General features: G+C 35.4%; 1 protein-coding gene across 1 annotated transcript in view; it reads right to left on the bottom strand.

Annotated features, from left to right (window-relative positions):
• Positions 1–17,815, bottom strand: part of PCLO (piccolo presynaptic cytomatrix protein) — a 371,031-nt gene that overhangs the window by 52,086 nt on the left and 301,130 nt on the right. Inside the window, exons 18-20 of the mRNA XM_037066144.1 lie at positions 17,676–17,747; positions 15,500–15,680; positions 13,477–13,671 (exon numbers count right to left, since the gene is read on the bottom strand). Of these exons, the coding sequence (XP_036922039.1) occupies positions 13,477–13,671; positions 15,500–15,680; positions 17,676–17,747 (448 nt within the window). The remainder of the gene's footprint in view (positions 1–13,476; positions 13,672–15,499; positions 15,681–17,675; positions 17,748–17,815) is intronic.

The following is a 17,815-nucleotide window of genomic DNA, read 5'->3' as shown; positions in this document are numbered from 1 at the left end:
AGTCAAACTCTTTAGTTTGCTTCTAAAAGTCCTTTATCATCGGTTCCTTTCCGAATGTGTCCCCTATCTATGATTCTCCTTTGTATGCTTTACCTGGAAGCCCACTCAGACCCTTCAGCCTGACTCCCTTTGGTCTGCTTTTCTTTTACCTGAACTTGACTGAGGCTGTTCTTTCCAATGTTATTATGCTTCCCCTGTGCCTGACACTGTTTCATATCGAAGTCATACTTATCAGTAGAGGCCTGGCTCAGCTCAGCAACAGCCCTGCTTCCTGCCTTTGCCTCATCTCTCCAGTCAGAAGGGACTGCTCCCGTACCTGTGCTCTCAGCACAGGGTCACATCTCTCTCCTTGACAATTACTACTCGGATCTCTAATTGTAGTCGGTATATTCATGTCATTGTTCAAAAACCAGCCTGTGTTTTCTCCAGTGCCGCCTTCTTAAAATCTTATCCTGGGACTATGCTACAGCAACGTTTAATAAAAGAATACTAATAAATGAATAATGGTTTCCCTTAACCAAACGACTAACGCAACTAAATGACTTAGAAATATTTCATATTACCCAGCTGTGTGTTTTATAGAAATTACCAATTTGCCATCAACGGCCACTTTAGTCTGTCATACTATACAGAAAAATGTGATCATTCAGCTAGATGCTTTGTTTCCCCATCCCCGCAAAAGTGGTGATTGAAAGAGATATTTAATGATAATACATTAAACACGGGAGAGCATAGCTTTAACTTAAAAAAGTTTATAACAGACCATGGGTATTATATGTAAATATCTAAAGTGGAATGACAACAGAAAACGACACGTGGAGTAACATTCCACAGGCACCGCAAGAAGATGCTATTGGGTTAGTACTGGGGTTAGTTCCACTTCTTGTTGTTGCATTTCTACGTTCTGAAGAAACTATTTTAAAACATTAAAACTCAGTATGATTTTCCGTAATTTTTGGATTTCAAAATGAACAATTTAAAAATATTTTACCTCTGCTTAACTCTTCCGACTCTTCATCAGAGTTCCAGACATCATGGGCCTATCACGCATGGATACGTCATGTGTCTGTGTATCACACATGAGGAATGCGTGTTTTACAGAAGGATCAAGGTTTATTTAACAAAGGGCATGTCTGGAGTCTACTTCTTCACGCACATTTTGTGAATTCTTGTTTGTCCTATCAAGTAAGGAACTCTGATAGAATGCGCATGCTCCGCTGGTCTTTAGAAAAGGAATAAATCCTAGGGTGCTGAATCATTTTTGTGACTCAATTATTGATGAGGCATTTTGGGTCAACAAATTTTATCTTCTGTGAGGCAATTTAATCTGCTTTAAATTATTTTTTGACTTTTTCATTTTCTTCCAATGATAGATGGTTAGACAATCATTCTGTTGTATTACTCCACGGTGGCTAATGGTAATTAAACCTAATAGTGTTTCTTTGGCTGCACATCTGTCTTCAATTAGTTCGCTCTGAGTTTTTCTTCCCCTGGCCACTACGATAGTACTTAAAAATGCAGAACTATCACTGTACCTACCACACGATGGCAGCGCTGTGCTCAAAATCCACAGATTAGAATTGAAGACAACTTTACAATGTGGAACCGTGGAAATTAAAAGGTGGTTAGGACTTTAGAGATAACCGGCTCCTGAGCCCTGTTTTCACTTATAGAAAAACTAAGCCCTGGAAAGATTATCTGACTTTTTTTCAGTTTGCTCATTGATAAGGACAGAAAGAGAATCAAAACTAGGGAATCCTAGCCACTTTTCTATCACATCCAATTATGTCACATAAAGTTTATGAGGTCTCTGCCTACCTCAAAATTCATGCTAGGAAAGTATAAAATTTTGCTGCCTGTGATATTCTGTCATTGGTTTTATATCCTTTGGTCCCACTCAAAACTGTCAAATATTTCAAGAATAATTTATAATGCAGGTAGCCTGCAATTTCCCAATCACTTGGTTGATATAATATTAATATTATACACATAAATACACTCTATAGGACTTAAGGTCAACTACTTGAAATTAAAAGAAATTATTTAATAATTATTTTGTTTATTCCAGTTGTTTAATGATGGAACTGAAATAACCATCCAACTATATTAGAAACTATGTATTTAGAGTAGGTATTTCTTTTTCTCTAGCCAGCTTTAACTTTGCTGGTATTTGTTTTAGTGATTGCCTCTATCTCCCTAGTGCCACGGCCTGTCTTTCCCTCTATCCATCCCTCCGTTAGCATCCCGTTGACTCTGTTACTAAAGAGGCTTTTATCTCATTTGTTGATTTGAGTGTGTACCTGAAAATGACTTTTAAGTTCCATCGTTAACAGCATCATTTGGTAGGTTTTCCCTTTAAACTCTGTCCAGTAACTTTTTAAATATGTCCAGTTGAAGTTCAGGGGTATTTGCTTAAGAAGAGATGTGCATCTTATAAGAATCTAAGAAGTTTAATATATTTTTCTAACTTGACTTCAATGTATTCATTATCTATTTTGGAAAGATTTAAAATAAATTAGGTACTAGAAAAATGACAGGGGTAGTAGTGTTCACATACTCCCAAATTACAAATTTTCACAGATAAAAACACTGAAAATAGGTAACTCTGCCTTCTATCTCAGTCATCTGTAAACTTTGGTTGGTGGTGTTGGGGGTGGAAGACAAAGAAAGTTGAAATATTTTGTAGAAGTTTTCACATACTCCCAAAATACAAGTTTTCACAGATAAAAAAATATTGAAAATAGACAACTCTTGACTTCTAGGTCAGTCTTTTGTAAACTTTGGTAAGTGGGAGTGGCAGACAAAGGAAACTGAAATATTTTTATTTGAAAAATTACTGCTTAAGAAAACCAAAGGCATTAAAAACATAACAAACCATGAGAAATGGAATGCGAAGTATCTTTTTCCTTACAAAAATCAAAATGTCTTGTCTCAACAAATTCTCTATTCACATAGTAGCACTGTTCAGAGAGGGCGATGGAGAGGTGACCCCACTATTTTTGTGTTCCAGAAAAGGTGGCAAAGATCTCAATCACGTTCACATCCTTCCCTCTCCAACCACACTGACTTTATGACTAAGTTGTTCATGACATTCTAATGACCGGTTCAATAATCTGTTTTTACCTATCAGTAATTTCCATGTACCCACATGTTCCCTATTCACTCGTTCTCTGTCTTTGTAGATAACAGACAGGTTCTTCAATGATCACTTGGGGAAGAGAAGCAATCGCATGCAACTTCAACGTAACAGGTGTTTGGAAATGAGAGTGAAGTGAGTTTAACTAATAACATGGTGCACGGGGGTTTTTTCTTAAGTGAATATGTGTTGGCTCAGTATACTACAGTCCTTGCATTTATGCTATAATGTTGCCTTTTAGCTGCCTCTTCCTTGTTAAAGGTGTTTTTGGTTCCGAACTGGTTTGGAAGAAGTCATTTAAAGTAAATACAACCTAAGTGGGCTTAAAATTTTACAGGAAATAATGGAAAAATTGGTTAAGACATGATTATAAATGAAAACTAAGAAGGTGAGTACATTTTATCTTTCATAAACTTAGGTTAAACTCTAGCACTGTCAAAATAAATAGAAGTAACAAAGAATTTATGAAGTACCAAGTTTTGGTACTTGTCCTGAAAGATGTAAGCACAACTGTAACACAATAAAGATTTTTATTTTTAAAAAACAAATAATGAATAATGTTTGAAATAAAAAACATTCAAGATCTATATCAAGTGTTCAAGGGCAACTATTAATTTGTCAATATTCATTTCATTTTCCTTTGAAGCAGAACGATCCTCTGTCTTGCAGTTCAGTTGCAAAACATGCAGAAGTATCTGAGTAATTATGAAAATAGATTTGAAAAATGTTTCTACATCACTCTAAAATGATGACTTAGAACATGAATACTTCAATAACAAAGATATTGTCCTTAAGTGGAATCCAAATAGTTTGATTTATATAAAAATCCTGCTCAAAGAAAATATATTCCCAGTATAAATACAAATTACCATATTTTAAGACTATAATACTCATTTTTTACCACATTTTTTGCTTCAAAAATTTCCCCATTTTTCTCCCCTAAAACCTACGTGCGTCTGGGGTTTGCGCCATGAGATGTACCAATGTTTTAAAGGAGAAAAATAGAAAAAAATTTCTGAAGCAAAAAATGTAGTAAAAAAGTACATCTTAGAGTTTGAAAAATATGGTTAATAATAATAGCAGACTGACTTATATGGCTAATACTACAACAAACAGTGAATAGTGTTCTTCACATCACTCAAATGTAGTCAATGGCTACAAAGTGGAGTTTAGACAATTATTTGATAAAGACTTGTCCAGTTGCATGTGATTTAACTTCTCATTAATTTCATGAACTTCTAACCTTCCAAATAAATGATTTCACATGCTTTCTCTCCTCCTGTAGTTGATTATATCCTAGTGGACTGTGAAGACTATTAGCAAGAATCAGAGCCAGGACAAATAAAAACATAATTAATTATGCTTCCAGGTATTTCTAGACATGATTAAGATTAGTTGCATATAAACATGAGTCAATGCATTTTTCTCTTTCAATCCCAGTTGAGAGTGGACAAAACTCTCTCTCATTCTTCATAATTCTTCCCAGATATCTTTAATTGGTAATTCAATAAGCAATACTGGGATGAAAGTTTCACAGGGATGGTGGTTTTGTCCATTTTGTAAACTACAGTACTGCTGACACTTTGAAGAGGTCTGGAACATAATATTCATTTAAAAATAAACATGTATATGTGAACGTAATAAATGATGAACAATTAACATAGGTAAGTCTCATACTATTTTCTATAAATTATAAATACATATTTTATTTTTCTCTTTTTAGCCTTAATTATTTAAAAACATGCTAAATTATATACTTGAAAATTAGGGTCAAGAATTTGGTACGAGGTAAAAGCTTAATTTTTCCTCAGAAGCGAATCAAAGTGATGACCTTCAGTTTTTCTATTGTTATTTCCACCAACACAATTAATCTGCAGTATATAGATCCAGGAACATAGAGAATACGGTGAAAAAACGTATAAAAGCCAAATAATTTATAAAGTTGTTTTTTCCAATAAATTTTACTTTAAGATAAGGGCACATTAAACTTATTCTACTTTTACAATACTCTCTCTCACTCCACCCTAGTTTGGGAACAGCATGATTAGCTGATAGGCAATTTACCAGTCAGATTTAAAAGTTAAGAAAGAATGAATATGGACATATAATCATAATTTAATCTAAATGCTTTCTAAGAAAATATTTTGAGTAAAAATGTAAAATGAAAAATTGTTGTCAGTAACTACATTAAATGAGAAAGGAAAGAAGGGGTTCTGATATGCAATATAACAGATGAAACGCATACAAATTTAGAGACAAATATGATAATCATCTCTGGAAAGAAACCTCTAATCATCCAATGTTTTTGGCTCTTAGAAAAACTATGATTGTGCATAGGTATAGATCAATTTGATCTATATTGATAAATGGAACACTTTGATCTCACCTGTAAGTGGAACCTAATCAACCAAACAAACATGCAAGCAAAACACAACCAGAGACATTGAAATAAAGAACAAACTGACAGTGACCAGAGGGGAGGCGGGAGAGGGGTGACAGGGGAACATAAGGGAACATGGGTGGGGTGGGAGGGAGTGGTGGGGAAATGGAGACAACTGTACTCAAACAACAATAAAAATAAGAAAGGAATAAAGGAAGGAAGAGAGAGAGAGAGAAAGAAATGGATGGACTCCTTTCACATTTTTAAAAATTATTGAATTTCGCAAAGAACTTTGAGTTGTACCTATCATTTATATTAAAAATTGAAAAGCAATTAAAAATAAACAATCAAGTACATCTTCCATTAGCCACCAAAGTAGTCTGACATCTCATGTAAATGCAAAAAACTCCACTATACCCTTGAGAAGGAGTAAGAGTGAAAAAGGCAAATAACATCGTAATAGTCTGAAGAATTTTTTGATCTTGTAGACCCCTAACTAGAGGGGTCAAGGACACTGTGAGAAATAGTGGTCTAGACCTACAGTATAAAAATGAAGTATTAACTGTGAAGCTGAGAAAAAAACAATTAGCACCAGGCTTTTATGACAGTCATCTTCAACCACTACATACATTAACACTTATTCTATGGTGTCTTTTATTTTTATACTAAAAAAAACAAGTTGTTAGCTTTTCTTGAAAATATTTATTATTATTGATATTGTTATCTTTTTAAATTTTTAAAATCTTCTTCTAAACCTATTCCATTCAGAACTTCAAAACTCCAGGAATATAAGATCTGAATTAAAAATTTCATCTATCATAATGATTTGCTTGTCTGTCCTTTCTTTGCTTTAAAAGCTACTTTATGACATGCAGAGAGCTAGCATAAATAATGAGGTGTGCTGTCATAAAATAATATAAGTTCTTTCACAAAAGGGGTTTTCTCCACATAAAGTTTTTAAAATTTTCTTGTTCATTAATAGTTGGAGACAAAATAGTTATTTACACATACAGAAATTTGAATTATATGGTATAACAAGTTCAATAGTTGTTTATATAAAGTTCAAAAGTTTAATCGTTATTTACATATATAGAAATTTGAATTATATGCTATTAAGTCCTTTTTTATATCTCTATATAAATTCTAAGTTCATTTTATAGAGTCAAATTAAAATACATGAATATATTTTATATTACATTTAAAATATAATTTTAATTATATTTTAAAAATGTAGTTGTGAGTTTGTAATGAAGAGAAGCCAATTTTCCTTTTCTTTCAAGAATACAGCAGAAATTTTATTCTACTGTCTTTCTTGTACGTTTAAAATTAGGGATTCAAGTTTCTGACTTTTATCAAGGATTTTCTTCTCAAAACTTATCTGTTTTTTCTTGATTTGTAATATCAATATACTGATCGGTTTCTGTTCAAATTATCAGTTTAACTAATTAATTAAAATTTATATTTCAGTATCTTAAAGATGAGATACTGAAGTATTAATGTATTAAGCTACAATTATCTATCTATATTATTTGTCTTTATTCAAAATCCTGTATTTCTAATATGTTTTCATTTAAAACATGAACAATTAATCATTTATTAATTACACATTCCACACAGTAATGAAATAAAATGAAAAAAGGGTAGTTTCCCAATCTGCTTCAGGACACGTGAAGATTCCTTTTATCCTACCCCCTACCCATATGTCACCCCCCCAAATTATCTTGTACAATGAGAATGGGTGAAATATCATGATTTTACATAATGTAATACATGTGGATGAAAAGTGGGAAAAAAATAAGTGACTCATGGATAGTGAGATATATGGATTTAGGCAATACTGTTAAGTAGCCAGATAACGCCTTTGGGATTTCACTGCCTTCGGCAGCATTTCCCGGGTTCTATGACCCCTCCTACCCAGGCGACAACGTTCCCAGCCCCATGGTCATATTGTACTCTTTGTCCAGGCTCCCTCACTGTGTCCCCATCAGCCTTCTCATGCTCCATGCTTCTTATTTCTTTTTGCCATTATTACTTGTCTGTCTCATTTCCTCAGAGTTCTGCTCTCTGGTGGTAATTCCATAAATTAACTTTTTTAAAACGATTTTCTTGAGCCTAAAGTAAGTTTAATGTTAAAAATTAAGTTTAACTTTGTTAAAGACACATCATAAAAAGTACTTAAGGAACTTCATCATGTTAAAATCAGGCCTTCCTCTTCTTCTCAAATAATGTATTAACAGTCGCATCCAATTATACTGGCCCCTAGGTAGATCATTTGACTGAGGCACGGCAATACTGAAGACAACTGTGATACTTAGATGGGCCAGTTGGCCTTGCTATTCATGTCAGATGAAATGAACACAGAAGTTGCCAGTGTGAATGAGACATATGCTATGTGGATGGCTTCACGCCAACCCAAGGCTACCACTGGAAAAGTACAAAAATCTCCATTGATGGTAGGTCAGTGGATTCATGTTTGTGAATGAAGGTCCATGAACAAGAGACAGCGTCATATGGTCAGAGCTTTCATTCACTATCTGTCACTCTGCATGTAGAGCAGAGACAGTTCTGGCAATAACTGTTAGGAGAGAAAGGGTTGACAGCCCTAATCAATCATGCTAAGGAATGATGGTAACTCTTGAACAAAACTTTAGAAAAACCAATCATTTTGATTTTCAGAGACACCAAAACAAAATGAAACAAAAACCTCATTTCCAGAGAAGTTAGGCATAGAAGCTTGAAAGCTGCTATCCTATTTAATTCTTTCAGATTTTGTTTTATGTTTGCTGTGTTCAAATCATTCCAGTTTCATTTTAATTATAGTAAACTATCCGAGGATTTTTTAAGGGTTTTTTTTTCTGTTTTACGAACACATTGCAATGAGGAATATAAATCTGTTTTTATTAACCTGTTACAAATGTTACAGAAGACTTCACCTCACAACAAACTCATTCTGATTTCTCTTCTCCTTGATTTCTCTTTTGGACCCTCTCCATAAACAGGGAATGCAAAATTCCTTCTGACCAAAACTGACCATCTCCTTCCAGTTCGAAGAGAATGAGACACTGATTAGCTAACACATCTTGTAACGGTTCCCTTCACGCCCAGTGTCCGCCCTGCTTCCCAACCCAGCCACCCACTACCACTTGCCCAGGAGAGTGACCCCCACAGAGTGATGGCTGAGTAAGGGTTCCCCCAGCAACATAAGAATACGAAGCCCTTCTTTGACAGGTGCCGCACGAGCCTTACTGAAAGTGGGGTTTCCAGCAGCGGTCTGTGGAAGTAGCTTCAGGCCTGTCTCCTACGACTCGGCCACGCCAACAAACTGAAATCATAGTCCCCGCCCAGATTCATCTTCCCACCTAACCTCACGGATCCATCCCAATAGCTCTAATTGCCCAGACTGGGGGGACAATTTCTATTTACTCTGTGTTACTGGCTGGGAACTTAAAACCCAACAAAACTCTTACTATCAAACAAAAAATAACTCAGGATTCTCAAATTGAACTTAAAATGTAATACATTGAATGTCAAATAAATTCATTATTAAGGTTTTAAGAATGCTTCAATTTGTTTTGTTTTGTTTTCATCTACTCTTTAAACTCTCTTCCCTGGTCGGTGTCACCTGAAATGACAGGGCCTGTGTTCAACCAAAACAACTGGCGTGAAAAAACCATTTCCAGGGATTTCTAAACACAGAGAATTGTTTCGGCGTCAGGACGTTCTGGCACACTCTGTCTCATCTTTCCCCCCAGGTTTTCAGCCGTGCAACTAAATCCCAGAGGGAAAGAAAAAATTCTTTTTGGCTCACTCCGTAATTATTGCCTGACCCATATTTTATGCTACTTCAAGCAGAAATCTGCTGAAAAGCTCAGGAAAAAAAATTGAACAGCTCGTTGGGGACAATTCTGTCCCCCTTGACAGAAATGACTACAGATACTGACGCATCCCACTTGTGCCGTGAGAGGATTTTATGTTCTTGGTTCTTGGTTTAATCATCAGCCTTGAGAAAAGAGGATCATGTAGGCAGAGGACATCTCAATTGTATTCTGACATTATTTCTAGCAACCTCTAATCATTTGTTGGAACTTGGATAAGAAAAAAAATAAGTAAATGACAGTTGTTTTTCTTGAAATCAGGGGAGTTTAAATTCAAGAAGCCAATGTATTTATAAAACACAAAGGCTTAGGCTTAGTAACAAGACAAGGGTTATGCTGCTGATTTTGAAAATGTCTAGCTATGTGTTCTTCTCTTCTAGTCCCCTGACTCTCCAATCGCTCGCTTGGAAAACTATCTGCAATAAATACCTCATGTACTAGGTGCGATAACATGAGAAATGGGCGGCAAAACACTTTGTACAACGTGAAGAATTATTTCAATACAGAGCATTGTTTTCAGAAGGCAGATGGGATTATGTGAGCTTGACTGTGAGGATTAAAGTGGGAGACTTTTCTCCAATGTATTAAAATCAATACTAATACTCATTCTGCAGTGAGTGAACAGGAAGTTGATGACTGTATGTTTGCAACTCTTACCCCTTTTACTCTGTAAGTTTTGAACTCATTATATGGCACTTTATATAAATTTAATCCTTTATTTGCCAATTAGTTGTTTGGCAAAATGCATGGTTGAATTATATTCCTGGTAACTTTTTAGTACCAGGGATATAATGTAACTCTATTTTAGAAAATAGGGCATTTGCTTTATCACCTATTAGAATAAAGTTAAACAATAATCCATACTATGTCCTCTTGATATTCTTTTGATTGTAATTTTAATAAAGAATGACTTGAAGATTCAATCATAGCACCCTAAATATATGAGAATATCCATCAGAGTATTATTTGTAAAAAGGGGATTAAAAACAATTTACTGAAATGTTAACAATATTTATTTTTTAATGGGCAAAATATTATACAGTAACTTAAATCATGATAATTAAACACAGAATGTGAAATAAAGGAAGCAACTGCCTACTTCGATGTTTATAATTACAAACTATTTGAAGGAAGAAAATGAGTATCATTAAGAAATCAACAAAACTTATTTGATGAAAAAAAGGTGAGAGGAAGACTCTTAAGTACTTTTGGAATGTACTAGCAAAGCTAACTAGAAAAGAGAATTTGTACTTTGGAGCTAATCTATAAATTGGGCACACTCAGAATTATGCTAACATTTAAGCCAATTGTTTCCTTAGTTACCTGGCTAATTCATGGAACATCACAATGCTTCACCCCTCCATACCGCCTCATACATCTTCCATGGCCCCTAACGTCTAATTAGTTAGGACAAGAGTGTATTATATTTTTTAATTTTCTGAGAATACAGACAACTTCTATAGCATAGTACAAGGTTTGATTTTAATTTTGTGGAACTATCGAATCATAAAATCAGGTATTTTAGGGGTGGAAGAGACCTCAGGGGCAAACATAGCTATCTTATATTTTTAACTTTATTTTATGTTTTTGAAGATAATTGGTATAATCACCCTTGTTTGAGTTTTATCACTGGTGGTGGCACTCTTTCCCTAGGAAAATGCCACAAATGCTGTGTCATGTTAGGGACAGATATAAATGTGCTCTCTTTTCTGATCACAGCTATGGAATAAAGTTTAGATGCATCTCCAGACCAAGGGCACATGGGATCTGTCTTTTTCTATCGAGGAAACTGAGAAGATTGTGGAGCAGATCAGATGTGAGAGAAAGAAGTAGTGGAAGCCTTGCCTTAGAGTAGCCCAACTCCATTACTTACTTACATGTTTATGTAAGCTCTGTATTCTGAAATAATTTTCTATCTATCTTATAATGTTTTTGACATGAAACTTTGGTCTGCTCCCCAAAGCTCTATCATTCATTACAACTCTCACCAACAATGGAGCAGTAACTATGGATAGTCTACTGCAAGGAGTCAAATGAGAAAGCAAAAACTGACACACTCATTTTAGGCTGCATCATATAACAATGGCTCAGAACCCAGCAGTTTATGAATGAAATAAAGATACTTTATTTATTACACAGGCACTTGGATATTCACATGCCCAACACGATACACTTGACAACTAAGGAAACATGAGTGGAAAATGTCTGTTTGTCGGATAGAGAACTTTCACCGTGGAAAGGTGGATGAGTGCATTAACAATTTTTCCTTCACTTTCCTCTAGGAATTTCCAAAATCCACTGAATTTGTTAAAAGTTACACTTGAAATGATATGTAACAAAAACTGATCTACATTATTAGCTGGTACACTAACTTGAGAGCAGTTTAAAGTTTTATCACAATGCAACATATTTATAGTCATGCTTGAACAGATTTGGTTAGTAGCATGCATTCCATTCTGTCATATGAATACCATTAATCTATTTCCCAACAAAAGTCAAAAGATGCTCAGTGCATAGAAAAATACAAATCACTGTAGTCAGTATATCATGGGACTGATCTTGGGACTTACACGGTGACGATGAAGTCCTGAAATGCCATGCCCACAAAAGCACATTAAAAAGTGGATAAACATATTTTATCAGACAATCTCTAAAAATTAAAAGATGAGGGCTTTAAATTTGGGGAATGTTCTTGCTGTGTGCTTTGAACAGCGCCTTTCTGCTCACCTCCTTCTGGCTTGACTGGTCCATCAGACATCACCTTCCTGAGGGCTAGCTGGCTTTGGTCTTGGTTGCCATTGGCTGGTGGAGGCAGATTATCAGACTGAGTTCTTTGAATGGGGAGGACTCCTGCTATGCTGTGTCTGTGCTGCTTCCTGGCATGATTAGACTGACCGCTTTTATGTGCTGCTGGGGCAGTGTGGGTGAAATGGAAACCCAGAGTATGTATCCTCAGATGAAACCAGCTTAAATGTTAGTCATGCAAACAGAAGGGATCTTTTGCTCTATTGAAATAAGTTGTGTTTTCAAATGCCGAAATGACACCACATGCACAGCACTAAAGGGGGTTAAAACTGGCTGTTTCTTTGGAAATGATGACTTTGGGAGATTGGGGGAATGTGTTCCTCTTTCTCCACTGTCTGGTTAGTGCCTCTTGGAAGTAACAGCACACCTACATTTGTAAAAATCCCTATTTAAGGTTTTATGTATCAATTGACCAAGTTTTCACAAACCAAATGAAAATGCAGAGTTAAGATGGGTAAATTGTTATGCTTTAAATGACATTTGACTGTCAAAGGATTTCCAAAGGTTAGAGAAAAATAACCTGTACGTTCTCTGTTATCATATACAAAGTACGATCCAAAAGAACGGACCTGATTATGTTCCTCAATGAGGTTGTACTGCCTCATCATGTATGCTTATATACACTGTAATATTATATTCTTTCTTGACAATGTAAGAAACATGATTTTCTTCATAGATTTGTTTTCCCAAAAGACCGTAAAGTTTCCCGTGTGGAAAATGGCAATGTTTCACATGGATAATCTATTAATATTTTTAAGCTTAAAATGGCTTTTCCCCCTAGGTTCTAAAACATGACTGTTGGTCATATTCCCTTTCTGCCTCAAATTTCTGAGTGTTTTTAGAATTGAGAATCTCATGGATAATCTGCTTTAAATGCTTGTGTGTGTGCTGTGTGTGTGTGTAATGCCTGGAAAATGGGCAGCCACTGTGCTTGTAATTCCTATATTCTAAAGGACAGTTTAGTGCACACAAAAAGGACACATGACATCGTCTGCCTACGAACATCACAGACACAGCCACCAAACACCATGGGGCAGGTTGGATGGATGGTGGAGACAGAGTAGAAACAGCCAGTTTTACTGCACTCTATGTAAATTAAAGAAATCTAAATAAGAAAGAGCATATTTATGTATTGATAGTTCTTACACAGACAGAGGGACAAAGAACAGAGTGAGCAGGGTGTGCCAAAAACAGAAAGCAAACAGGAAAGGACAGCAGGAAAGGAAGGCAACAGATGAACATTAAGCTGCCATGCTGAGGAATTTATTTGCGTCTTTTACTTGGTTGAAGGCGGAGTTGTTGCACAGCAGCTTCAGCAGCGGCTATAGCAGCCCCTGCGTCTTCCAGGTGGGTCTGAGTGACGCTGGTTTTGCTTTGGCTGCGAGATGGTCCATGAGAGCGGAGATGGCCTTCAGATGAGGATTTCGAGCTACCGGGACTACTATGGGATTTCTCAATGGTGGGAACCTGCATGTCTGGTTACAAAAGAGCGAAACATGAGTTAACGTTTCCCCAGGCATTCCTTCTGTCAAGTTTGGTCTCACGTAATTTGAAACTGTCTTGAGATTTAGGTTAATCTGTTTCTTTAGCTCTTTTATGGGACTGCTCACCATACAGTAATATGAGTAAATATCTGGGAAACAATTTGAGGAGTAAAGGCAAATGGATAACAATGTTATCCAATGTTGAAAAGTGTGAGAAGAGGAATACATTCTAACTAACTTCATGTGAATGAACATATGTTTCACCAAGCAATTCTGCTAATTCTAACATTGTCACCAGAGGAGCTGTAAGTAGAATGTGAATTCTTGGATGAAGACCTGTGGGTCACTAGAATATATTAAAGGTGAAGATTGTAGAATCCTCACCTCAGGTGACTTTGAGAATGTATATGCATATCCTAATAGTCAGAGAGAGAGAGAGGTCTTTATACTAATGATCTCCCAGAATGTAAATCAGGCCAGGGCTGATCTGGCTTTGTGGAATCCACCAGTAATCTATAAAATTCACCCATAATAAATCTATAGCACCCACATAGTCAGTGGTTTGTCATATCAATTTAGTGGCTTACTGGAAATGGATCGCCTCTGTTTTCTATTTCCTAGAACACCTGTCCTTATAATCCATTCCTTTCTAATAGGCAAAGGACCCATTTTCAATTGAATGTACTTTCTGAGAGTAGGAAAGAAGGAAGCAATATTAGGTCCCATATAAAAATGTGTATTTAATGCTTATAAATAGTTCAGTATATTGATGTAAGACACTGGATGGTTATCTCACTCAGTTTGTGATGAAGATTAATGTTGTGTTGTGGGGTAACTGGTAATGAACCTCCCAAAGGAAAAGCCCCTTCAAATGGGAATGCTGTGCATATTTCCAAAAGCAATGTAGGGTGATGATATTTTCAAAATACTATTTGTTTTTTTTAAAAAGTCATAGAAATAGCTCAAGTCAAACATTTATGAAAAGTTTAAATAAATTTCAGCATACCAATTAATTTGATGACAAGGAAAAATGTTTTTTTTTAAGATTTTTAATTTATTTATCTTTAGAGGGGAAGGGAAGGAGAGAGGGAGAGAAATATCAATGTATGGTTGCTCTCGTGAGTTACCTGCTGGGAACTGGCCTGCAACCCAGGCATGTGCCCTGACTGGGAATCGAACCGAGATCGTGTGGTTCACAGGCCCATGCTCAATTCACTGAGCTACACCAGCCAGGGCACAAGGAAAAATGTTTTTGATGTGATAAGTAAAAAGGAGGAAGCAAACATATATAATCATACACTATATGCAATATGTAAGGATGAATATACCTATGAAAAATAAGTATTTCAACAATTAGAAGAAATATGTATAAATGATAATGTTGATTAGGTCTAGTCAATGAACTGCTGACTTTCTTTAAGAAACACCCCAATTCACCTTATAAAATCATCCTGTCATGGGTTTTTAAAGCTTTCTTTAAGAAACACCCCAATTCACCTTATAAAATCATATTGTCATGGGTTTTGAAAGCTGGAAATGAACCAATGGCTTATATATCCAAACCTACTCCATGTCACAGGTTGCAAAATGGAGTCAGTGAGGTGAAGATCACAATGCCATAAACCTATGCATGGGCTGATCTGAGACCACATCCCATTTCTCCTCATTCCATATCCATTACTCTTTGCATTATACTATATTCAATACTTTCTAGTAGAATTCAACCCACGAAATAGGTTCACTATACAGGCGTACATATTGCAGAAGAAACTGAGTGAACAAAAAGACGAAAGCTCTTTCTACTTGAAATATCTCCTACCCTTGGCTGGGTCAGGGAAGATCCCATGGCTCCTGCTTTTGATGACGGAGGGCTTCGGAGACTGCTGGCTGCCCTGACTGGAGTGGGACTTGCCATGATCAATGCTTTCTGTCTGCTCTTTGAGAGGATACCACCTCGGAGTGTTATCGAGGTGAGATGTGCTAGATAAATCAATCAATACCTAAAAAAATGACAGTGAAATCAATACAATTTATAAATTAAGCTATTATAAATTTGCTACTTTTTTCTGTGATCTGAAACTTTTTCAAGAATATAAACCCAAGGATAGTGAGGTTGTCGTCCTCATAGTTCTTCAGCCATAATATTGGGCCTAACAACGGATGCACACTAGATACTTAATGAATGTTCGGTTAAATTGAACTGTATAAAATCTTAGACTACTACTTCAATTTTTTGGTGATGCTGTAAAAGGTAGAATGAAAAAATCAATCTCCTTATGAAATAAAGCTTTGTGAAATGGACACATTCTGGTCCTTGACTTGGCTAGCAGTTTGGAAGACTGATTTTAGTTATGAAGCTTAAAATAAAAAAAGAATAACTAATTTGCAATTCCTAATTCACTCTATTTTAAAACATACTTTAGTTTACATCTGAAATAGGGATATAACTAACAATTTAGGATAAGAAAGCACTGTGTCATGGCTTCATTGGTAGTATTTTTTCTTTCTTAATGCACCACCAATAATGGTGCATCTTACAATTGCTGGCAACTTAGACTTATACTTCACTTAGACTTACTAAAAAGTGAACACCAGCACAATGAAGATATGTTCTAGGTTCAGGTAAATATATGTAAATTACACGGACTTCATTAAGCCAGTTTTCTGAAACAGGGCATTAAGTCACTTACAAATGTATATTTTAGAGTAGTCTTGTGTAAGACCAAGGTTAGCCCAAGTGGCTGCCCCAGCATGGAACCTACAGGCGAAGGTCAGAGGGTCCAGTCTGATGGAAAAGGAAGGTACAGAGTCTTGGAATCAAACAAGCCCTCATGCTACCCAGACTAACACAAATGTGTTCTGTTATCCCTATCAAAAGGACATCATATTTTCCAGGTGTTATATCTTTTTGGAGATGATTTTTAACAATAAGTTATTATAACTTCCACTCTAAGCAAAAATCACTGAACAAAATATATATTTTTGAAATATGATACATAAAAAATCACAGAATCAGGCCTACTTTACCAAATTTCATGTTTAGGTTAGATTCCTTGTGAATGTATAGACAACTATTCTTATTATCTTTTCCAGTTTGTTTCTTAAAATATTTTGAGAGATTTTTCTCTGGATACTTGAAAGAATTAAGAATGCAGAATGCCACAACGAGTCATCCTACATGCAGTGGGAAAGAGCAATTAAATAACCCGACGGAGTGATTCCTTTTTAAAAAGTCTAGTTCATTTCATAATGTAATAAATTTATCTTAAATCTTTAACATAAGCATATGAATTCAAAGCATGATCATTTATCTTTCTATCAAAATAATATATAATTTTATTAATCAATGTCACTCCAAAAAATTCAATGAAAAATCTGAAAAAAGCAACCCCATAAAAATTAAAAACAAAATGTAATGAGTGAACCTAACTGTGTACTCAAGAGATTATTCCATGCAATTTTATTTTCATTTTATTTTTAAAAATTTTAATATATTTTATTGATTATACTATTACAGCTGTCCCATTTTTCCTCCCCTTTATTTCCCTCTGTCCTGTACCCCGCTCCTACCAGCATCCCCCACCTTAGTTCATGCAATTTTAAAACACAGCACTTTGACTCTATATCCACCCTTAATGGTGGGATATATCCTAAGAACAAAAAGAACTGCAAAACTTTTAAAACACATTTACAGTTTAAATCATAATGTTCATGGTGGTATTTGTATTAGAATTCTTAAGACTGTTGTGTGTATACTGTGCAATAAAGCAAATGAGTAAAAAATGTTACAAATTAGTAAGTAAGGCAAGTGGTAAAGTAAAAACCACTTATTGTGTTGTTATTCACACTCAAAGGGTAATTAAACATAAATGCTACCCATCCAAGGACTTTGTGCAGAAGTGTTTATCTATAAACTTAAGAAGTATGGTTTGCATCAAGCTTTAATTGGCAGTTCACAACAAAAGCAAACACGGGAAATGAAGTCGAAGGCTCACCTCACCAAGAAAGTCATTGGAAGAAAATCTATCATAATCCCACACTGTCACCTCCAGGGTCTTCTTCTTGAGCTACAGTTCAAAGCGAAAGGTCATTCACATCATTTCTCATCGTCAATTTTCATAACATTGGTATTATA

Source organism: Sturnira hondurensis, unplaced genomic scaffold (genome assembly GCF_014824575.4).
Source record: "Sturnira hondurensis isolate 20B ecotype Veracruz unplaced genomic scaffold, ASM1482457v3 Scaffold0016462, whole genome shotgun sequence".
In the NCBI taxonomy this organism is placed as follows: Eukaryota; Metazoa; Chordata; class Mammalia; order Chiroptera; family Phyllostomidae; genus Sturnira; species Sturnira hondurensis.
This window is presented reverse-complemented; position numbering and strand designations above follow the sequence as displayed.